Source organism: Zootoca vivipara, chromosome 1 (assembly GCF_963506605.1).
Source record: "Zootoca vivipara chromosome 1, rZooViv1.1, whole genome shotgun sequence".
NCBI lineage: Eukaryota > Metazoa > Chordata > Lepidosauria > Squamata > Lacertidae > Zootoca > Zootoca vivipara.
Window position 1 is genome coordinate 69,796,108 of NC_083276.1, and position 24,223 is coordinate 69,820,330.

General features: G+C 40.3%; 1 protein-coding gene across 1 annotated transcript in view; it reads left to right on the plus strand.

Moving 5' to 3' along the window:
- The window catches only part of INSC (INSC spindle orientation adaptor protein), a 125,475-nt gene that overhangs the window by 20,387 nt on the left and 80,865 nt on the right, over positions 1 to 24,223 (plus strand). Inside the window, exon 2 of the mRNA XM_035119885.2 lies at positions 23,128 to 23,198. Coding sequence (XP_034975776.2) covers positions 23,164 to 23,198 — 35 coding nt within the window. The 5' untranslated portion in view covers positions 23,128 to 23,163. The remainder of the gene's footprint in view (positions 1 to 23,127; positions 23,199 to 24,223) is intronic.

Genomic DNA, 24,223 nt, shown 5'->3' on the forward strand with positions numbered 1-24,223 from the left:
TTCTTGCCCACAGTAGTAGATATGATAGTCATCCGAACTGAATTCGCCCATTCCCTTCCATTTTAGTTCGCTGATGCCCAGGATGTCGATATTTATTCTTGTCATCTCATTTTTGACCACATCCAGCTTACCTCCATTCATGGTTCTTACATTCCAGGTTCCAGGTAAATGGGAATTTACCTTAGGCAAAAAGGTTCCACTCTGGCAAAAGCGTCAGAGAAGGCTGGTATTTTCCCATTACACTGAGATAAGCTACCTGATGACTCATCTCTGGAAACAGGAGCTGCAGAGCTCTCATAGCAGGAAGCTGAAACTTGAGAAGCCTGTGCGCTTTCGGAGTTGGCTGGCTAGCAGCAGCAGCAGCAGCAGCAGCAGCAGCAGCAGCAGCAGCAGCAGCAGCAGCAGCAGCAGCAGCAGCAGCATACAAGTTCAGTGATGAACAAGCCTAGGATCTTGGGACCAGAGAGAGAAAAGTTTACTGAACTACATAAAGGACTGGACCCCATTGCATTTGCTTGCTTGAAATGTTACTTTATTATTTTGTAGCATTTATCTTATTGGAAGTAGTATTTAAGACTGTTCTGCAGTAAAACATTCTTGTGATGGAGAGAATTTATTTCTACAAAAAGTCCATATAAAAGTTTCCATGAAATATCTCTAACATGCCATTCCATACAACCCCCCCTTTGGAATGTAGGTGGAGCTACACAGTCCAGGTTCTCCTAGGACTTCCTGCCCATTCAAAACTCCAGCAGCCTGTCGTGAGTTGGCCAATGGATGAGTAGCTTGGCTTTATCCTATGTCCATGATGTACTGAACTGACTAGACATGAAGATGGGATATTTCCACCATCTGTTCCAGTTGCAATAAACTTTGCAGCTGCTGTTATCTTCCACATAAATGACAAATCCACTCAGTGGAATCTGTGACCTTGGCACAGAAAAATGCATACTTTCCTCCCCTGCTTCCACTAAAGAGTGGACCAGCAGTATAGTGCTGGTGGGCACACATGTACTCAAAGAGGCCTTCCCTAGTGCTCAGGGGATCCCAGACCTACCCCACCTCCTTCTGAAATTAGGCTTGGAGAAAGCCAACTTTAGCCGATACTAAGCTTTTTTCAAGCCTAATTGTAATGTGGGAGCTATTCTGGAGTGGTGGTGGAAGAGCTGCAATGCATATGTGGGGGCCATGCCTGCCTCTCCCATTTGCAAATGTTTCCCCAGGCCCAAAACAGTTGCCAACCCCTCCTCTAAAGGATATACTACTGGCACAGATTCCTTGCATGCCATTAGGTTTAACTTAATTTTCTGTTCCACCTCTTCCCACAGCTCAAGGAAGAAAGAAATAGAATAAATACTTTACATATTACATCTTTTTGCATGCTCAGTTCTATTATGCCTAGCTATCAAGAGACCTGTTTGCCAAACAGCTTGTATACTGGGGAAAAAAATCACCCCTCTCCCCAATGTCTTGTGCAGTGCAATGTGCAAGCAAGTGTTTGTTACGGTAGTTGTTTTGTCACTACCACTTTTTCATACAACGCTGACACTTTCGTACATAGACTCTTTTGCAATCCTCTGCTGTCAACTGTTTCCTTCTAGTGAGAAGTCCAGGGAATATGTGGGTATTTTTATATGTCATGTGAAAACAACAGAAGCCCAGCAAAAAACGCAACATACCAAAAACAGTTCCAATTTGCTTGCCAGGTTCTCATTTCCTCTCCTCTGTGGGTTGATCCTGTTGAGGTGGTGGAAATTTTTCCTGACATGTCAGATGCACTCAATTATTTTGAATGCTGTAGGCATTGTATATCCCCTTCCTCTTGAGATTTGTCAATGTGTGGGGGGATTGATTTTTTTCTTTGCTCTGTTTCTCCACATTGTGTTGCTCTCTACTTTTTAATGTAGCGTTGTCATTACAGTTGTACCTCGGGTTACAGATGCTTCAGGTTACAGACGCTTCAGGTTACAGACTCCACTAATCGGGAAGTAGTACCTCGGGTTAAAAACTTTGCTTCAGGATGAGAACAGAAATGGTGGCAGCGGGAGGCCCCATTAGCTAAAGTGGTACCTCAGGTTAAGAACAGTTTCAGGTTAAGAACAGACCTCCAGAACGAATTAAGTTCTTAACCAGAGGTACCACTGTATATGTTGCCCCATGTGCATTTCCTCTATGAGGTACTTTGGCTTAAGTGTTTTTTGTGCAGAAAATATGAAATGCAATGCATATAGAATAGAATCATAGAATCATAGAGTTGGAAGAGACTACAAGGGCCATCCAGTCCAACCCCCTGCCGAGCAGGAAACACCATCAAAGCATTCTTGACATATGCCTGTCAAGCCTCTGCTTAAAGACCTCCAAAGAAGGAAACTCCACAACACTCCTTGGTAGCAAATTCCACTGCCGAACAGCTCTTACTGTCAGGAAGTTCTTTCTAATGTTTAGGTGGAATCTTCTTTCTTGTAGTTTTAATCCATTGCTCCGTGTCCGCTTCTCTGGAGCAGCAGAAAACAACCTTTCTCCCTCCTCTATATGACATCCTTTCATATATTTGAACATGGCTATCATATCACCCCTTAACCTTCTCTTCTCCAGGCTAAACATACCCAGCTCCCTAAGCCGTTCCTCATAAGGCATCGTTTCGAGGCCTTTGACCATTTTGGTTGCCCTCTTCTGGACACGTTCCAGCTTGTCAGTATCCTTCTTGAACTGTGGTGCCCAGAACTGGACACAGTACTCCAGGTGAGGTCTGACCAGAGCATAATATATGTTATGCTGCTGCTGTAGCTAGTATTATTTTGAAAAGCAGATCTAAGATTAAGATCAATTGGAGAGGCAGAAGATACAAGTTTTAAACTTGGCTGTAAAACCCAGTCTTCATACTTCAAGAGTTGAAGGAAAGTGCAATTAGCATTGAACACTGCCCCGCCCCCAATTCTCTTTCTTTGAAACAATAGGTACTCAAATAGAGTGTTGTGGCAAACCTCAGACCTTAATAAAGGATGTATAATTGTGCCAGGAAAAGTATGTGGCTGTGCTTTTATATCCTGTCAGCAGTTGCCAGTCATATTTGTCTAATCTATTCCTCCACCCTTTATTCCTTTTGTAAACTTTTCTCATGGCATACATTATTGAAGAAGGGATCTACATGTTGGATGCCATGCACCATACATAATGAATATTTCAGAAGGCCTTTGTTATTCACATGACCCGTGAGGATGAAATGTTAAAAGCTGGTGTGTAACTTTGTAACACAAGACTGACATATGCTTGCTTTTGGGATGCTGGGAAGGCATAAATGTCCATATATAGTGGTGCCTCGCTTAACGAATGCCCTGCTTAACGAAATGATTTTGCGGGCGGAGGTTGCCTCGCTAGACGAATTCGTTTTACGAAAAATTCATCTAGCAAATCGCGGTTTCCCATAGGAATGCATTGAAATTCAATTAATGCGTTCCTAAGGGGAAAAAAATTCAAAAAAAAATCAATGCATTCCTATAGGATTCGCTAGACGAATTTTTCATTATAGGAAAAGACCCGTGGAACAAATTAAATTCGTCTAGCGAGGCACCACTGTAGATCCACAGAGCACTCCAGAGTGTTTTAGCAAATGATATGCCCTTTTCATTGTAGTCATGAATCACCCCCCTCCTAATGCAATATGAAAAATGAACAGAATGAAGTTTTAGGAAAAGTGAGCAGTACTTCAGTGTAGTGGGCAGTGAGGAAGCATGTCTGTGATTTGCAATTGTCCCAGGATTATCCTAGCGTAAATTCTACTGCACTGAAATGCTACTGTAGTTGTGTAGGGAAATCGTCGTGTTTGAGGCAGCCCACAATAAAGCTGTAATGACAGAGAGGGAGGCTAGAAGCAAAGGTTCTGGGTGTAAGCTTTTGGCACGTGGGACATAACAGTCTTCTGACCAAAGATGGATGAGCTTGCACAAGTCATTAGCAGTCCAGATGACAGACTGGGGCCAAACTAGATAGCATATAAAATGTGCTATTGGAATTGCAGCAAGTACAGCTGGCACTTTAAGGGAAATCCTCCATTGGTGCCAATGAGGAATTTCCTTCCAATAGAAACTGCACCTTCCAAGAAGTGGTTTTCCCCAGGATCTCAGCAGGGAATGAAAGAATTAAGTTTTCCCAATTTTTCTGCTGCAGTATTTATCAGCCACAACTGCATCTTTGCATTTTTTAAAAAGACAAAACTTAATAAAACAAGGGCAGACAGCTAATGAATGGAAGTCCTGCACAAGGACTTCTGCTTGTGCAATGGGATTTGCCCCCTCTCAACCCTCCTACATCCCCTGAAAATACCGGGGGGGGGGAGAGAACCCCTGGAACAGTGGGGGGGGGGGCTGGGAGGAGAGGAGAGGGGAATTGTTCTATCTGGCAAGTAAAACTGCTTGGCGTGACAGAACAATCATCTGAGTGTGATGTTGAATTCCTTCCTATCTCTTGAACTTTGTGGGAAGCTTCAGTGGGGAGTAGATTCAGGTAGGTAGCCGTGTTGGTCTGACGCAGTCGACACACACACACACACACACACACACACACACACACACTCATACCTCGGGTTGCATTCGCTGCGCGTTGTGTACTTTTCGGGGTGCGAACAGCATCCCAGAACGGATTGTGTACTCAACCTGAGGTACCACTGTATATAAATATATAGTCCAGTAGCACCTTAGAGACCAACTAAGTTTGTTTTTGGTATAAGCTTTCATGCGTCTGAAGAAGTGTGCATGCACATGAAAGCTTATACCCAAAACAAACTTAGTTGGTCTCTAAGGTGCTACTGGACATTTTTTTTGTTTTTTATATATATTTCAGTGGGGAGTGGTGTAGACCATTGTTTGTCACATGCGCTTACTGATACGTTATGTATATGGACGTTCAGTTTGAATTCAGTCCTTGTTTTAAAGTGCCATAGTATTGTTTCATAATATTTTAGCAGTAGTGCTCACACCATTTCTGTTTGGTTTGCTTGTGTTGCAATTGATGGCTTGTATTGCATTCCGGAGGTTGGGTTTTATTCTCCTTTGTTTTGGTTGAATGTGACACGTGGACCAGATAACTAAGGCTTCACCTCTCAATATGTGAAATGTCTCTAGAAATTGACTTCTTTGCTGAGCTCCTACATTAATAAATCGGACCTGGTTTGGGACATCCTTTACCCTAACACAAATGAGTGAAACCTACTGACTGATTATCATGGCCCAATATTGCTTTGAGATGATCACATTCCATTTCATCATTCTCTCTTTGTTAACTCTTCTTTGCAGAAAAATAAAAAAATTCCTTCAGTAGCACCTTAAAGACCAACTAAGTTTTTATTTTGGTATGAGCTTTCGTGTGCATGCACACTTCTTCAGATACAGTGAAATGGAAGTTTCCAGGCACTTATGTAGAGAAGGGGTGGGGAGGGGTGGGGATGGGGAGGGGGGATCACTCAGAAGGGTGGTGGAAATGGGTGATTGACTGACTGATAGCTGTTGATGACCGCAAACGACTGCAAATGGTTTTGCATGAAAAAGCAAGGGTTGAGATGGCTGAAGATCGCTTATCATGTATAATGAGATAAGAACCCGATATCTCTGTTCAAACCAGGTCCCTCCATGGTTTTGAGCTTGGTGATAAGTTGCAATTCAGCAACTTCTCTTTCCAGTCTATTTCTGAAATTCTTTTGTAGTAAGACAGCTACTTTGAGATCTTGTATAGAATGTCCTGGGAGATTGAAGTGTTCTCCTACTGGTTTTTCTGTCTTCTGGTTCCTGATGTCAGATTTATGTCCATTTATCCTTTGGCGTAGGGTTTGGCCTGTTTGTCCAATATAGAGAGCTGAAGGGCACTGTTGGCATTTGATGGCATACACAATGTTAGAGGATGAGCAATTAAATAGTCCTGAGATGGTATGTTGGATGTTGTTGGGGCCAGTAATGGTGTTGTCTGGGTGTATGTGGCAGCAAAGTTGGCATCTGGGTTTATTGCAGGCTCTGGTACCAGTGTCCATGTTAAGTCTGGTGGTTGTATTATTGTGGGTGAGGAGTTGTTTAAGATTGGGTGGCTGTCTGTAGGCAATGAAAGGTCTTCCTCCCAGAGCTTGAGAAAGGGAGGACTCTTCTTTGCAGAGTCCTTGTTTTCACAACTGTCTCTTAAGTGTAATGTAAAAACTCAGTTCCTTTCCTTGGGAACTTATGCCTAGTTTCAAATTTTCTCTCACGTTGAAATGAGAGAAATGAAACTTTACCAGAAAACGTAACTGCTGTTGAAACCTACCCACACATGGACACTTGCTTTTGTGATTTCTTGAGCAGACAAGATGTTCCTACTTTAATGGTTTCTTAAAGTCTGGAACAGTCTTGCTCAGTCCATTACGGCAAGTGAACCTCCAGTCATGAAAAAAATGCATTAATAAGAATCTTAATCATTCTGAATAAATTGATCAGCACAATTATGTTCCTGGGCCGTGAAGCCCTTTTTATGACAGCTGTGGTCCTGCTGCTGTTGTGGCACTTAAAACCATGTGCCAAAGGTGCTTACATGCACAGCTCTTTCCAGTAATATTCTCTTAGCAATTGGCTATGTGCTCCTCTATTTACTGGCCAGCCAGGCATGCAAAAGGAAGCTGCCTAATTGTTCTTTATAATAAACCCCTTAGGTTGGATCTTCCAGTGGTATGACGTGGGACTTTCCCTCTGTAACCTTAATAGCATCATATCAGGTGCAGCTTTTCCCAGAAGCTTCACTTTATAAATGTTTTTGGCCATGCAGGTGTTAAAAAACATTGGAATATATTTGAAACCTGGTTTTAGGAGTAGTGTCTATTTAACATGTAAATAAAAATGTAAAATAAATAAATAAATATGGAAGCTTTGCTCCTGGTCTGAGTCAATTCCCTTTCTGCCCATTTAACAGTTTCCTATGCCCCGTGCAAAATTAGACAAGTACATGGAGCAATTTAGTATAAGGAAGTGGTTTCCTTGGAAATGGTAACCATATGAAAGCCTTCACAACTTCCTTCCCTGCCTTGTAATAAAGTAATTGTTTGGCTAAATAGTCACTGAAACAAACAATTGTACTTGAATTCATGGATGTACACAAGACTGAGGATGTATGTTCCAGTGAAAGGAAGGGTAGAAGCAGGTGCTTTCTAGGGAGTTGGCTAAAATGTCAGAATAGCTCAGATTGTATAATGTACATATTGAGAGTTAAATTACTGTATATGTTAAAAACAAAGTAACTAACCTTCAGAAATATTTGTATAGTATTAGTTCTTGGAACTCTTGAAGTTTTGTATTACTGGTTTTTAAATGTTCATAAGTTAACGGGCTTAAAAAGGTTTTGAAAAACACTTTTTTTACACACTGCTTCTTTTTATTTTATTTTAAAGAAACTAGTGATCAAAAACAGTCAGGCCTGGTCCAGATGTAGTGCCAAACTATGGTTTGCCACTGTGTAAAAATGCCTGGAATAAAACTCATGCTTATACACTCCTTCCTCTTGTGTATTGAGAATTAGTGATTCCCGCCCTCAACACCTGATTTGGAGGCAGGTAAACCATAGTTTGTTATCGCATCCCAACCACCAGATGATATTTGGTGCTTAACCTCAAACCAAGATTGCAAACTAGGGTTTGATCCTAGAGGACAAGTGGAAACCGTAACTTGTTGGTTGAGACACATTGATTGGCAAGCTATGGCTTGCTTCAAACCAGGAAGTAACTCAGTAAACAAAGAATGTGGGGAAGAGGAAGGAGACTTTTCCCAGCACCTTTGTAATTTCAGCCGAAGGACAGTATAGACTAGAGTCTCTTCCTCCATCTTTCCTCATTTCAGTCTCTCTCTTATTAATCAGACCTTCTCTGACTGATTTTTTAAAATAAACACGCCCACACCTTTGTCATTTCCTCATGCTTACTGACCAGAATTTTCAGTGTGTGTAGAAATTGTTGGCAGCTTCCAGGTTGAGTGTTGATGTCTGTGAGTAAAGCAATAACAATAACAATAATTTACTTGTACCCTGCCCATCTGACTGGGTTGCCCCAGCCACTCTGGGTGGCTTCCAGCATATATAAAAACACTGATGCATGCTCTATGTTTTATGTATCAGGAAATGATATTTGTCCGGCACTCTGAGAGAAGAGTAAAATGAAAAAACAAAATGTGCCTAGTTGTACTAGCTGTCAGCTGCCTACTAAGGAGCTGTAGCTGGCACTTTATAGGCACTACTCCAGTTTCTGAAAGTGGCTCAGGTACATGTTTAGAGGACAGCAAGTCTCTGTGAAGTGTGTTCTTTTCAGTGAGGAGAGCTACTTACGTTTTGGTCCATTCTGTATCCAGATTCTCTTCCTTCTTGTCTTTCTCTTCCCTACATTGATGGTATTTTGTCTGCATTTTATTGGCAACCAAGAACAGCAAAAATGAGCTATTTTGCAAATGGGAGTGATGACCTCAGTAGAGACAGTCAGTGCGATGGGCCCAGAGACCTCTCACTATGTAGAAATAGGAACCTTGCCATTTCCCCCCCCTCCATTAATTCACTGCAAAGGAACAATTTATTAATGCCTCAGGAAAAACAAAACTTTAAACGTAAACTACATTCAGCAACAGGAAAGAGACTTGGGGCCAAACTAGATGTTACATTGACTGCTTTTAAGTGCAGAGATTTTTGTGTTTGTCTTAACAAGAAAATAACCACACAGACTGCTAGTGTGCGGACTCCAATCCTGATTGGTACTCTAATTTTAATAAGGGTGTTTAAACTCCCCCCCCCTCCATTGATGGTCCCAATCTAGATTGGAGGGAAACACTGAAACAAAAGGAAGTTTTTTTCTAATGAAAATTGTAGGGGCAGTGGCGTGTGCGCGCGGCAATCCATATAGCATTCCCCTTTCTTGGCAATTTATGGTTGTTGTTTTTAAAAAAGAAGTCACTGCACTTGAAGGCACAGAAACATAGCTAATGTAATTATTAGTTTGGCTCCTAAAGCTCCAATGAGTGAAGTCTGTTTAAAAATTAGAAACCTATATTTTTCTCCCGGTGCTGCACGGGGTGAAGCTTTCTGTAAGAGAGTAGTCATATGATGTTATCTGTGGCAGAGTCCCGACTAATTCAGGACAGAGGAAATGTCCAAGGATGGACACGTCCAAGGTCCAAGCAGAAATGTCCAAGGATGAGATCCATTCTAAGTAATGTTATGTAACAGGGAATGTAATAAGGGAAGACCACACACCCTGACTACTTGTGAATATTTTGACTGCAGTAACAAAAAAAGAGGTAAAGGTATATATTTTATACATCACCACTTGCTTGCAGCAAAAAATATGTTTTTTAAAAATAAAAGAAACACTGTGGGTTTGGAAGTTTGGGTGCAACTCAGCTTGCAGAAAGGTGTTTGCATGGGTTAGAACAGATAGAGTAAGGGATCACTGGATCCCTAGATCAGTGTTTCTCAACCTTTTTTGGGCCAAGGCACACTTGTTCCATGAAAAAGATCACGAGGCACACCACCATTAAAAAAGTTAAAAAATTTAACTCTGTGCCGCCCTATATTGACTATATAATTATGACTGTAAGAAACACTTTCCAATTGCTGTGTTGGTTGCAATCTCCTGTAATAAGGCTTCACAAGCCGCTGATTTCTCTGCCAGCACAATCCTTTGCTCAGCAAGTTTCAGGTTGAGCTCATCCAGCCAGCTTCTTTAAGTTTGTCTAAAACCACCCTCCCGTGGTGGTGGCTGTTGAGAGCTGTGCTCGCTCCGCGTCGTGACCCGGCCGGCTTCCTTTCCGGCGGTTTAGTGTTGGTGGCTGCCAGGCACGTGACAATGCAAATCGCCCTTCTCGTCGCCGCACATCGCGGCACACCGGTCAGCGTCTCGCGGCACACTAGTTGAGAAACGCTGCCCTAGACTACCTCTGTACATCTGCTCTCTGTGCTTGCCTCTGTATATCCTTTGATCTTAAACTGATTGTCAGGCTGCAACCTCTTTCCAACTTCTGCCTCCCTTCCACGCTTCTCTTTCAGAGCAGTGAGGACTTCTTGAGACACCTCCAAAAGAACAAAAGGCCACCTTTCCTTTCTCCAGCTTAGTTTAGCTTAGAACTTGAAACTTGTCTAAGTTATGCACTTCCTCTAATAAATGACTTTGTTGCTCTTCTTAGTAAGCATCTCTGTGATTGTTACAGGTAAAGTCTACTCTCTTATACCAGATTCATACTGTTTCAATACGTGGAAGAAACCTCATGCCATTGATATCCCACGAGGCTGGAAAATTCCTTTATCTTGCCGCCAGGGATAATCTCGGAAGAGAATGATATTGGAACAATGCGATTTCTGAGAAATCTTGAGCAGGAATAGAGCCTTTCAAACATTTTTAAAGGTGATATAGAAAGTGACAATGAAAATCCTCTGCATGCTTACGAAGATGCAAGTCCCAGTGTGTTTAATGCAACTTAAGTGTGTGTTTAGGATTCCCCCCCCCCCCAATCTTCTACACTTTTTGAGTATGTTTGTTAAAATATCTATTTATACTTTAGAACTGTCTGATGTAGAAGTTGATAAGCTATTGCGAAAAAACTAATCTCACCATGGAGAAGTGGAAACTGCCGAGCATAGGTATAATGGAAGTTTTCAGCCTTGGAAGGATCTTAAATTAGCTGAGGAAAAAGCACTCTTCTTAAGGCTTTATAGACTTTACATTTTTATGGATGCATGCAGAGGATTTTACAGAGTCCAATAAACTTGTGACGTGTACATATTGCGCTACACTCCAGAGCAAAGAGATGGAGAAAATCGAACTTTTAATGTTGAAAATGTTCTCAAACTCAGAAAAGGCCTACTACACAATCTGCCACACGCTTTCTGAACTCGTAACAATTCCTGGAACGTGTGCCCTTCTCCTTTCCTCAGAGTTTGCTTTGACTTCTCTTAAAGGGACAATAACAGATTCACACTCAATAAAGTCAAAACTTAAGGCAGACTCTTAATCCCTTTTCACAGAGCCACACCTGTGTTCTTTGGAATATGTTCCAGAAACTCAGGATGTCTGCACTTTTAATGGGTGTGTAGAAGAGGGAATTTCAGCAGGTGTAGCTTGCATGTCAGATTATATCTGCAGAAATCCCCCCTTCTACAGAACTATCAAAGCTTGGTCCCACTTTTTATCTAAACACCCCTAGTTTGGCCAAGGCTCTTTCGTATATGTCGTGTGTAATGTACAAAGCCAACCCTAGGATTCTATTTCAGCAGAAGCAAATATTATATGCCAGTCCCCACCATACATTCGAAGCACATCCAACTCACTTCCTCCAATGAATCTTAGGAATTAGTATTCTCCCCACAAAACTGCCATTCCCAGCACCCTTAATGAACTACAGTTCCCAGGATTCTTTGAGGAAAGCAACGTAACTTAAATGTGCACTGGCTGAGCTCTAAGCCTGTGGTGTTGAATAGATCTTATGTTGTCCTCAGTAGCTCTCATTTTAATGTCATGATTTAAATACAAGATGCCAATTGTTTGGTGCATTTTAAATTAATGAAATATGAGAGTGAGTACCGGTCTGAATTTCATTTAGTCATTCCACCCATCCCAGTTAGCGTTTCCTCTATAGCACTCCAAACACATTCATTGATGTGAAAATGCTACTAGATGTAGAGTGGTTTTCTAATTTGGTCTAGAGCCAATGCATTTTTTGCTGGCAGGTAGCTTGATGTAAAATGTAAGCTGAAGGGAGTTTTAGAAGATCATCAAATATCAGAAAGCTAACAGTGAGCCACTTCCTACTAAGCTAGAGAAAGGTCAGCAGATATTGGATATGGTTAATCTGATGACGGTAAAGAGAACAAGGAAGATATTGTACGAAGAGAAAAGCTGAGGGGAAAATCTGTTTTAAAGAGACTGAAAGAAAACAGTCCATTCCACAAAGGTCTAGTCAAATTACTCTTGAAACAAGAAAGTTTACTTCTTAAACTTCTTTGAAAAAGGGCTAGATTCTTAGCAAATATCTGAAAGCAGTGGAGCATTGAAATGACCCAGCCCATTGAGAAAGTGTCCCAAGGCTGAATACATTGAGATATTTATTTATTTAAAAACATTTCTCAACCATTTAGTATTTAAATGTCTGTAAGTGATATAAAAACAAAAAACACCCCAAAATTATCAGAGAGAGAGAGAGAGAGAGAGAGAGAGAGAGAGAGAGAGAGAGAATGAATGAATTATCATTATATATAGAGGAGGGGCAGGTAAAAATGGGATATCAGAAATAACAAGGTAGGTGCTCAGTGAAAGCTGGGACAAAAAGATATGTCTTCACAATATTTAGTTATATGTCTACAAAATGAAGCATATGCCAGATAGCAGAAAGAAGGACTTCCTAGGCTATAACTGCTCCTTCCTTAGCATCAGCACCAGGTACAACTGCTCACAACATACAGTATAGACCTGAATTGGTTTAGAAGCATTTCCTTCTGTCCAGACAACATTAGCTGGGAGTTATGAGAAGGGGGTGTTGGTGTGAGCTCTAAAAATTGTCAATGGCTTTGTAAAATTCACAGTTCCTAGGATTGCCTAGGGAAATGCATGCTGGTTAAACCAGTGTGAAACCAATAAAGAGAGGCTCAAGTGTGACAATAGTATCATTTTACAGAGGTTTAGCTACGTTACTCTGTTTCACCAAAACAAATGAAGAGTTTGTGTCACCTTGAAGACTAAGAAATTTATTATGGCATAAGCTTTCACGGACTAGAGTTTACTCTTTTGCATGCATAAAGTCTTATCCTGAGTCACAAATAACACACACACACACACACACACACACACACACACGGTTTCTTTGAGTGGGGTTGTTAGCAGTGAGGTCAGGGAGATATGAAATACTGCAAGTACAGATAGTTAATTTAATGACTGATGTTTTAATGTATTTTTAATCTTTTGTTGGAAGCCGCCCAGAGTGGCTGGGGAAACCCAGTCAGATGGACAGGGTAGAAACAAACAAACAAACAAACAAACAAACAAACAAACAAACAAACAAACATCAGCAGCAGCAGCAGCATTATTGCCAGCAGCATTTCAGTTGCTCATGAGAATACAGATATTCTGGCATTGGTGAGCCAATTAATGCACATAGCATCATAAACATCCTTTGTCCCAACTGAGTTCACAACTGGTAACATTGAAACTCCTAATGTCTTGTGGATAAGTACAAAGTGACAAAAAAATGTGACTAGATCTGCTGTTAGGCTCATATACCCCTAATGGCTTGAGGTCCACCTTCTTGTGGAGAATGTTAGCGCAGAGAGCCATGGTTCAACACCCAAGGTAGCTAGGATGGTTGTAATTTCACCAGAAAGTCATTGGTACCCCCATTTAACTTGATTATGGATGCCTATGAGCATATAAGTGATGGTGGCCTTGGTATTTATAATATCGCCATAGATTTGGTTTGTGGGCTGAGTTCTGAAGCTTTAATTTCACCCAATATCATATTACCTACTAAGGAGACCTGTTACTTCAGCATTTCCCCCTTATCTTGATTTGTGCTCTTGCAGACCTTCTGAAAGCAAGCCATGACCTGTGATCTTCAGCAGGCCGCAGTTTAAAGAATCACTCTTGTAATTTGATTCTAACCCCTTCCTCCATGACTTTCCTACCTTGATCTAATGGCTTTGGAATAACTTTCTCTGATCTCTGGTTCACGAGCCAAATAAAACTTCTACCGTTTTCTCCAACGTGCCCTGGCCTTTTCATTTGACATGCACTACAGGACTTGAAAATGTGCTTTTAATTAAGTAGTAGCTGGCGGAAGCTATGAAAACCTCTTTTACTTTATTTTTGCCATGTTGTGGGGTTGCGTGGTTAGAATTAAAGGACAAGCAAACGGACCCTATAACACTTCAGCATCTAACGCAATATTTGCTATGGTAATTGGATGCCGACAGCCACACGTGGAAGTGTCTTTATTTACTCTCTGGCTGTAGATTAAACAATTGATTCTGTAAGATTAAAACGCCCCACCTGCATACTTGCACACTTCTATTTTTGCCACGTCAAACAATATAAAATGAACACAGCACTTCTCTCCCTATCTAATTGAATAATTTACTGTAAATAGCTGTCATTTACTTTCAGAGGAGTAGGGTATCATTAGCCAAATGGATGTGAGTAAGTCATGGCTTTAATGCGTTTGAGGGTCTAAAATGGAATCATCTTAATGGGGCCATCAATACAGCAAGCTGAATAAAGCCCATAAGCACTTAAGGCTTCAAGTCCCTTTTCTTGTAAATTACATATTCAGTCTGCAAGGGGGGAAAAAAGAATCAAGAATTCACATAAAATATGGCATTTCTATCCCAAGCTTTGTTTTTAATGAATATAATAATACAATTGATAGGTGTAGCTGTGTTTCGGATCCCCCTCATTAAATTAGCCAGCCCTCCCTGGAGTGCCTGCAAGCAGTGCTTGTGCTGAGTAATATTGGCTGAATTCTCTGGGGGGGAAAGTGGAGATGAGCAGGTAATAAAATAGCCTGGACATCTGGCCTTGCTAAATTGCCCAATTTCGGCCTGCATTTGTATATGGCAGAGAGGCTGCCTTGTATTAACTAAGGCTTATATATTAGCTCAGCGCAAAGCACTAGCCAATTTACTTACCTTTTCAAAATTGCAAGCACAGTTTGGGACCAAGGAAACTTCTCCTTGGAAGCTCAGCTCAAGGCTTAGGTAAATAAATAAAAAGCTTCTTGTTCACCACCTCCAGAAGTAGATTTAAAGGGACACTCAGTGTGAAATGGTTTTCCATTGAGGACATCATTCAGTACCAGCTAACATCTCTCCAAAGGCTTCCTTTTGGCTTCCATATAGCTGTAATTCTAGAGAGATGTAATTCTAGGCTTGAGATGGAGAATGTTTTTGACCCTGCTTGAATTCTGTGGGCACAGCTGAGCAATCAGGTGACAATAACTGGGACTACTGCTTATAAGAGGGGTAGTCAACGTGGGGCCCTTGGGATGTTGTGGACTGGGGTTGCATCCATGCTAGCCAATATGGTCGTTGGGCAAGAAATATGAGACCTGTAGTCCCACACATCTTTATGACACCACATTTGCTACTCGTGGCTTAGACCATCCACCTCCTACAAGTCGGGCTAATGCTCATGTATCTGCCAAAAGAGGAGCACACTGTATCAGCAGGTAAAATCTACAAATATTTTTAGTAGCCTCCCTTAACCTGTTAAGTTGTCTGTATCTACCTTTGTGCCCTGGGAAAAAAGGCTTTCAGTTGCCTGAATATTATTTTTTCTCGCCATAAGGCAAATGGCTGCTTAGAAGTCTGAACTGCCTCGGTATTGATTCATTCTTAAAAGAAAAACCTCCTATGTAAAATTTATTGAGAACAGTTGTTCATGTATTTCTAGCATCACCGAGATGCAGAAACATCTACTAAATATCAGACTCTGCGCAAGTATTAAAATGAACTCTTTTTTTAAATAAAAAATGATGAATTAATGGAGTAAATGCAGAAAGGTAATAAATCTAGATATAAGATACATGGCTACTTGTAGCAAGATTGTGGGTGCACAAAAGGGAAATGCAATATGACTGAAAATGAAATATAATATGGCCAAGAGATGCCCTGAAATTCAAGACTCTGGATGAATTTTATTTGTCCTTTAAAACTTTTGAGATTCTTCATATATGCTGCTCTTGCATTGATTGGATGAGTCAGTCCTGAAGTTCTACCATGAGTAATGCTTACTATTTTCTTATGTTCTCTGGACATTTTAATTAAAGGAAGAATTTTCTCGTTTTCTGCTGTCTTAATGGACAGCTAGGTGGCTGCGTATTTCAACTGATTTATATTTATCACTGCAGTAAGGACACAGCCTGCTTCTCTTGCAGCCATCACTCCCACCCCCCACCCCCCCGGAACACAATAAAATGCTAAGCAATTTCTTTGCATAGAAAACAACAACAATTTGGGTGCTATTGATCTAATACTAAAACACAAAAATTAAATGCTAGATTTTGGTTGCCCCTCTTCGGGAGTAGAAAAAGTCTGGTGACTGCTTTTATACGAATTACTGTATAATTACTGTATATAGATAATCTATAGATTCGTATAGATTACTGTATAATTCGTATAGATTTTGGTTGCCCCTCTTCGGGAGTAGAAAAAGTCTGGTGACTGCTTTTATACGAATTACTGTATAAGTCAAGCTGCAGAGGCTCCAAGTAGCTAGAATGACTTTGTTGGTTGGAATAACTCTGTAGCATCGTTGGAAAAGGATCATCATAGGATAGGTGGCATGGTTTGAAGTAGCAAAGCAGATTGTTTCACAGTAACAGTTATAAATGAAAGTGAGTTGGCTAAGGCTCCCCTAATTGCAATCAGGATATACGGTCAGGACGTGGGTGGCACTGTGGTCTAAACCACTGAGCCTCTTGGGCTTGACGATTGGAAGGTCAGCGGTTTGAATCCCCACGATAGAGTGAGCTCCCATTGCTCTGTCCCAGCTCCTGCCAACCTAGCAGTTCGAAAGCACACCAGTGCAAGTAGATAAATAGGTACTGCTGTGGCAGGAAGGTAAACACTGTTTCTGTGCGCTCTGGTTTCTGTCACTGTGTTCTATTGCGGCAGAAGCGGTTTAGTCATGCTGGCCACATAACCCGGAAAACTGTCTGTGGACAAACGCCGGCTCCCTCGGTCTAAAAGCGAGATGAGCGCTGCAACCCCTTAGTCGCCTTTGACCGGACTTAACCGTCCAGGGGTCCTTTACTTTTACCTTTACCTATATGGTCGGGAGTAGGTGTGTATATGATGCAGGAATACATTTGACAGTGTTGGTCCTAGCAAGAATGTGGGAGCTGTTTGGGCTTTGCTTCAGGCAGCAAAACACCTTTGGCCTACACTGATCATCTGTCACCCCATGTTGATCACACACAGATTGTTACAGGGAACCAGGCAGAGGGCCTTCTCGGTAGTGGCACCCACCCTGTGGAATGCCCTCCCACTAGAGGTCAAGAAGAACAACAATTACCAGACCTTTAGAAGGCATCTCAAGGCAGCCCTGTTTAGGGAAGCTTTTAATGTTTGATGGATTTCTGTATTTTACTGTTTTGTTGGAAGCCGCCCAGAGTGGCTGGGGGAACCCGGCCAGATGGGCGGGGTATAAATAAATTATTATTATTATTATTATTATTATTATTATTATTGGTCATCTGTGCAGGGCATGAGTGTTGCCTCTTCCCTGCCCTGCCTTCTCCAGGCTTTGAGCATACTTGTAGCTGCATTGTGAAAAGCCTTGCCTGAGTAGCTGGCGCTCTACAATTGCACATCCCAAGTACCTTGACCAGGACAAGACTTTGGGAGTTCTGCATGCCTTGGAGCAAGAATATGAAGTTATCTATGCAGAGATAGATAATAAAACTACTGATCCCCCCCCCAAACTTGTCCATTTTATATTGTAGCAGCTTGTTAGTGGTACCAGTAGTGATCTCTCTCTCTCTCTCTCTCTCTCTCTCTCTCTCTCTCTCTCTCTCTCTCTCTCTATATATATATATATATATATCACAGCTTCTTTTTCTTTTTCTACCCCAGAAACATGGTGCTTAAACATGGGGCCACAGGTGTTAACTGGGATGTATATAATCATAGCTTTACTCTAGAATCCTGCATGGAATCATATGCTATTTAGCAACATTTAGACAGCTGAGAGAGAGGGTCATTTATCTGGCAATTTTGAGGTGTGATCTAATCCACTGACTCTTTCGATCTTTAGTTTGTGAGAAACTTCATCCAAGAAAGCTACCTGCCACACATTACTGTACCAATAACCTAAAGTTAAGACATTTTTATTTAGCTTAAAGCATTTTAATTTGTATAATTAGTCTGTTTTACTATTTTGTCTACTGTCTCTTGTTATAATTGCTAATCTTAGTACTTTATTGCATTGCAGTAGGTTTTAATTTATAATCCATAACATTGTACCCTGCTCTGAAATCTGTTTCAATGAAGGGTAGAATAGAAATGTATTCCAGAAACAAAATACATTGTAGTTGGTTGGTGCCAATTTTAATTGATGGAACACAATTTAAGAACACACTTGCTTTATAATTTGAGGTTATTTAAGTTGAGGTGTGTTGCTTTAAGGAGTGGAAAAGAAAACAAATGTTGGGCTTTCCTTCTAACAATTTTGGTTCTCTTCAGTATTTGAAGATGGCATTTGTACTGAGTTTAAACAACTACAACAGCCACACTTGGTTTTTTTTAAATGAACCAGTCATTGGTTTATCAGCTAGACATTCTTTGATTGGTTGATGACTTTGATTGATTGACAACCCTAAAAGAGACTAAAAGTGATGGCAGCAGCTTCCAGGACTGCTTTTATGAGAATTTGTGAGGAATCAACAAGAGATCAGGGGTTGCTTTAAGGAATCACATAGCAGAGATTACTTGATGTGAGATCTCAAGTTAACATAAAGGATGCAGAGAAGAGATTTCACAACCCTCCTCTGTGTCTCTGAAGTACATTTTAATAACATGTGATAAGCTCTCATAAAGGATTGGCAGATGGGAAAACTGCTGGTGAGGAGAAATGTTATTTTTTTTAAAAAAAAATATATTTATTGATTTTATAAAAACACAACATAGAAAACAAAGAAAAAAGAACACAGAATATACATAGAAAAACAAAACACCAACATTACAATAAAAGAAAAAATCAAATCAATCTTATATCACCATTCTTAATCGACTTCCTCCATTCCCTCCCACTACACTTCACTATCTTCTTTAATACTTTCTAAATCTTAATTTACAATCTTATTATCACTCTTAATGACTTATCAATACTATACATCTCTTATACTTATCTTCAAATATAATTCTCTACTAGTAAATCTTAAAATTCCATACAATAATGGCACTTAACTAAATCTTAATACCAAATAAACTTAACTATCACTCTTCTACACCCTCCTTTTACTTCCAAATCTTTTGCTAAGAACTACTAACTTACAATTCTTTTCTAAATAAACTTTAAATTTCTTCCAATCTTCTTCCACTGATTCTTCCCCCTGGTCCCGGAGTCTCCCAGTCAGCTCGGACAGTTCCATGAATTCTATCAGCTTCATCTGCCAGTCGTCCACCGTGAGTATATCTTCAGTTTTCCAATTCTTTGCTAATACAATTCTTGCTTTTTTTGGCATACAGAAAAAACGTAATATCTTTCTTGGGTAATTCCTCTCTGGTCATCCCAAGTAAAAAAGCTTCTGGTTTCTTAACAAACGTGTTTTTCAACACTTTCTTCAATTCATTATAAATCTTATCCCAGAAGCTCTTTACTTGGGGACATGTCCACCGCATATGGTAAAAGGTTCCTTCCACATTCTTACATTTCCAACATTTATTATCCTGTTTATGATAAATCTTAGCTAACTTTACTGGTGTAAGATACCATCTATACATCATCTTCATCATATTTTCTTTCAATGCATTACAAGCGGTAAACTTCATATTCTTCCAGAACCTTTCCCAATCTTCTATCATTATATTATGCCCTACATCTTTAGCCCAATCAATCATCACAGATTTTGTTCATCCTTGGTATGCCACTCCAACAATGAGAGATGTTATTTTTCACTTTCTAGGAAATGGAGTAGGGTTTTGAGATTGTGAGTCTCTCACTTGGAGAGAGCCCCAGGCTCTCACTGGGGCTCCTTGGTAAAGCTGTCCTGAACTTGTCATTAAATCTGCTTCCCTGAATGGTGGCTCCTTTGTATTCAGCTCAGATGTTTAATAGCTAGTCGAGGCCTGTGATTTTCTCCACCTATTGCATAAGTCTTTTCCTTGTTAATGTAAAAGTATTGCCCATTGGCTATGTTCTCCTACTTTCTTCTTCAGGGGAAAGAGCATGAGAAAATAAAAGCAAAGATCATGCAAGATTATTACGGAATAATAATAATAAACCCCATCCTGTTTACTCTTTTGTGAGAGATAATTGCTCTAAGACTTTTCCATTTGTCTGTTTTCCCATGCTACTTTTTTCAGCAGTAAAGATGTTTTCTGATCACTTCAGTGCTGGATTTGAAATGTTCAGGTTAATGTCAAAAGCAGTAATCAGGTTTAATCATCTGTGGGATGAGAAATACTAGTGACAGCTTGAAAATAATGTGAAATGCCACCATTGTTTATTGGGACACACTTTGAGATGTTTCCAGTATCTGCAAGCTGTGCATTGAACTGAACTAGCACTTATCGCCTCTTTCAAAAAGCCCTGAACAAACATATAACGTGAGTTTTTTAGAGGATGCTGACTAGTTAGGGGGTTGTTTTTAAGAATGCTGAACAAAGTATAGGTGTGTGTGTGTGTGTGTGTGTGTGTGTGTATAGATAGATGATAGATAGATAGATAGATAGATAGATAGATAGATAGATAGATAGATATAGACAGTGATGCATTTATATAGCTCTAGCTCGCTTAATACCAAATTATCACTGCAAGCCCCAGTTTTAATGAGACAAACATTACATTACATTGGAGGCACTGAGAAAGTAAGTGTGTGTCTGTGTGTGTGTGTGTGTGTGTGCATGATACTTGTAATCTACTTACCTCATATAGTAATAATAATAATAATAATAATAATAATAATAATAATAATAATAATTTATTTATACCCCACCCATCTGGCTGAGTTTCCCCAGCCACCTCAGTGATGACCTCAAGCTAAGTGGACAGCCTGCATATCAGCACCACACATTTCTGGGGACCGTAAGCGATGACATTGTTAACGTGCGATTAGGACAGCCAAAGTGGGAAACCACTTCCAGGTATTAGGAGGCCTGGAACGTAGATGGGTAAACTATTAGCTCCCTCCATGTGGAGAATGTGATGATGTATTGGAAGAGGGAGCATGGCATTCAGGAAATGTGTTTCGTTTTCTACACAGTCATAGTTTTTTGTCAATCCATAATGCTTAATATACATTCATGTTTACGTTGCAGTTTGTAAAACGCAGTGATGGTACTACTTTCCTTGATTATCCCATGATTATCCCAAGTTCCTGTGTTTTAAAAGCAAGCTGTTTGCTACTTGTGCAATTTGCTACTTTGTGGTTAATTATGCAGAATGAGATGTCCACTTCTCCTAGCAATTTCATAATTTAGATATTTCACTTTCCTGCTTAACAAATGACCTTAGAAGAAATAATCATTAAAAAAAATAGCTGGACAAAACTTGAACACTTTCTGAAATGTCGAACTATGAAATGGGACACTTCCTGACTGGCAAAGTGTCCTTTGATGTAATTTTAAACCACAAGAGCTGTTCAGACGGCACTATTACATTCAATTTTCAGTATTATTTCTTTGTTAGAGATGCATCTTTTATAAGTAGGCATATTGCTTCCAGGAAAAAAGAGAACATTTCCAAACAAACCATGTTATTATATGAATGAGTGGCTAAATGAGTAAGTAGATTGGTCACATTTAGAGAACATTTGTGGGTTCTCATATGCAGACCTTGGAATAAAGGAAGGAAAATATTAACAACAAGGTCATTGTGTTGGGGGCCACATTTGGAGCAATTTCACATGCCAACTTTATATAATGTAAACTGGTCTAAACTAGTGACCATTATTATGATGTCAAGAAGTACAAGGGGCATATTTCTATTTCAAGACCCCCATTACTCTTCTCTCAACATCTCAGAAGAAAATTAGCCATTGTTTCTGCAGTCATAAGCATTAATACACCCAACTTGTCTCTACATTTCTGTCTTTCTTCCTGGATAAGGGGTGATATCCAACATTAGTCATACTTGGAGCATATCCACTGAAATACATGGACTTAAGCAATGTTTCCTAAGTAGAGGCAATCATCATAGCAATATAGGAGACATTTCAAGTGAAATCCAGAGACAGTAGTGGTTAATAGAGCAGCATTGCTCAGCTGGTTTCCCAGCTTCAAGTGTTGCTGCTGGTTATCAAAATGGGAAGGTGCTAGGTGGTGGAGATCTTGGTGCAATAAAGCTAAAAGTAAAGGACCCCTGGACAGTTAGGTCCAATCAAAGGCGACTATGGGGTGTGGTGTTCATCTCGCTTTCAGGCTGAGGGACCTGGTGTTTGTCCACAGACGGCTTTCCAGGTCATGTGGCCAGCATGACTAAACAGCTTCTGGTGCATAGAACACTGTGATGAGTGCCATACTCAACTGGAAGAAAGAATATGCCCTTCTGATGAGGGCTATCAGGAACCTTTACCCTGTCCTGCTGTATTGCAGATATTAGAATGAAGTTAGGAACGACTTTATCTTCCCACTTTAAAAGCACTCACCTGCTAGAATGATGCGTGTTAGTAGGTGTGTCACCTTGCCCCTGCAACAGACCGTGTCTGGGGCATGCCAATGTCACCGCACATGATGTTGGCAGGGTCCCCGGTGTGCTGACACCACTCTCACATCCTTCTCTTAAGTCACCATCTACCCTCCTTTGTTTTAGATTATAAATTGGCATCAAAGTGGCTTATGACCATTTACTTGCCCACTATGGTATGTAATTGGTCCCATATACTCTTGCAAAAAGCAACAAAGAGCCAGTGATACCCTTGAGCAGGCATCCCCAAACTGTGGCCCTCCAGATGTTTTGGCCTACAACTCCCATGATCCCTAGCTAACAGGACCAGTGGTCGGGGAAGATGGGAATTGTAGTCCAAAACATCTGGAGGGTCGGAGTTTGGGGATGCCTGCCCTTGAGAGTTAACAAATTAATGGGGCACAAGCATTTGTGGATTAGAGTATACAAAGTGGCATAGAAAGTTGTTATAGTATAGCTGTGGATTCCAGAGGTGATGATTTGTCTCCAGATTAGGTTTCCTATAGCGTTGCAAATGAATAAATATTTGGGGGACTGTGTCTAATGCTGTTCCAGAAACGGTTCCTGAGAGCTTCTTCCAACATTATTTTAAAATTACTCTTGAATTCACATCTGTATCTTTGATTAATTTACTTTTAATTTTTTGGAAGGTGGATGGGAACTTGTTGAGAAATTCCTAAAATAAAACTTTTTCCTAGAGAAATTAAGCCTGTTTTCAAACTTCTTTAGAAAATATTTTTCCCCTTCCTTTTTAGATTTGGGTCTGTGGAGAAGCATGCAGATGAGTTGAGATGAGTATGGCTTTCCTAGCTTACCCAGTTCAGCGGTAAGTACTACATATTAAAAATAAATTTGATACAATATCAAAACATACAAAAGCTATCTTTCTGAAACATACAAAAGTTATCTTTCTGAAAGGTGGCTTCGCTATGGTGTGTGTGTTCCAGAGTTTGTGGTGGCCGATTTTTTCTGTTTTTGGGTAACAAGCATACGAGCAGCTACTATTAAATTCGATATTAACTTCTCATGTTTTATTTCTGGGTCTAAGTGTGGGAAAGTGTAAGATGTTATTAACGATAGTATCTTCACTACCTCTTCCCAAAACATTTTAGTTATTGGTCAGGTGCGCCAAATATGTTCCCTATCTGCCTTCAAATGTCCACATCTCCAACACTTTGCACCACAGATGGTGTAAAATTTTACTCAGTCTGCGTAGAGTCATATAGCATTGATGGAAAAAATTGTAATGTTTTTCTCTAAAGTTAACACAAAGAAGTCATGTTGGCCCCATTCTTATTCAGAGATTGACCCACCTATTATTCAAATTAGTCAGAAAAGGCTGAATTAGCAAAACAGAACATACATGCAATTTGGAGAGTCCTGTGTCTTCTAAAAGGCTTATGCACGGCAAGAAGCCCCCTTTTTATGTACATACTTTGCAATTTGTCATGAAGATTCTCTTCACAAAGGAACAGAAGCTGAATGAAACTTCAGATTTTGCATAGCTGGAGACTTGGAGTGACCAGTCTCTCTAACTCAGGCATAGGCAACCTTGGCCCTCCAGATGTTTTGGAACTACAACTCCCATGATCCCTAGGTAACAGGGCCAGTGGTCAGGGATCATGGGAGTTGTAGTTCCAAAACATCTGGAGAGCCAAGGTTGCCTATGCCTGCTCTAACTGAATGACCCCCTTCCTTCCCCATCATTTGAACCTCATACAATCCAATGAAAAGATTCCAAGAGCTCTGGCCAGGTAGTAGATTAATTTTTATAAAGTTTTAAGTTGAGAATAATAAGACAAATTCCAGTAGCAATCCAGTTTTTAGAAATCCAGGACAAGGCCCTGTTTC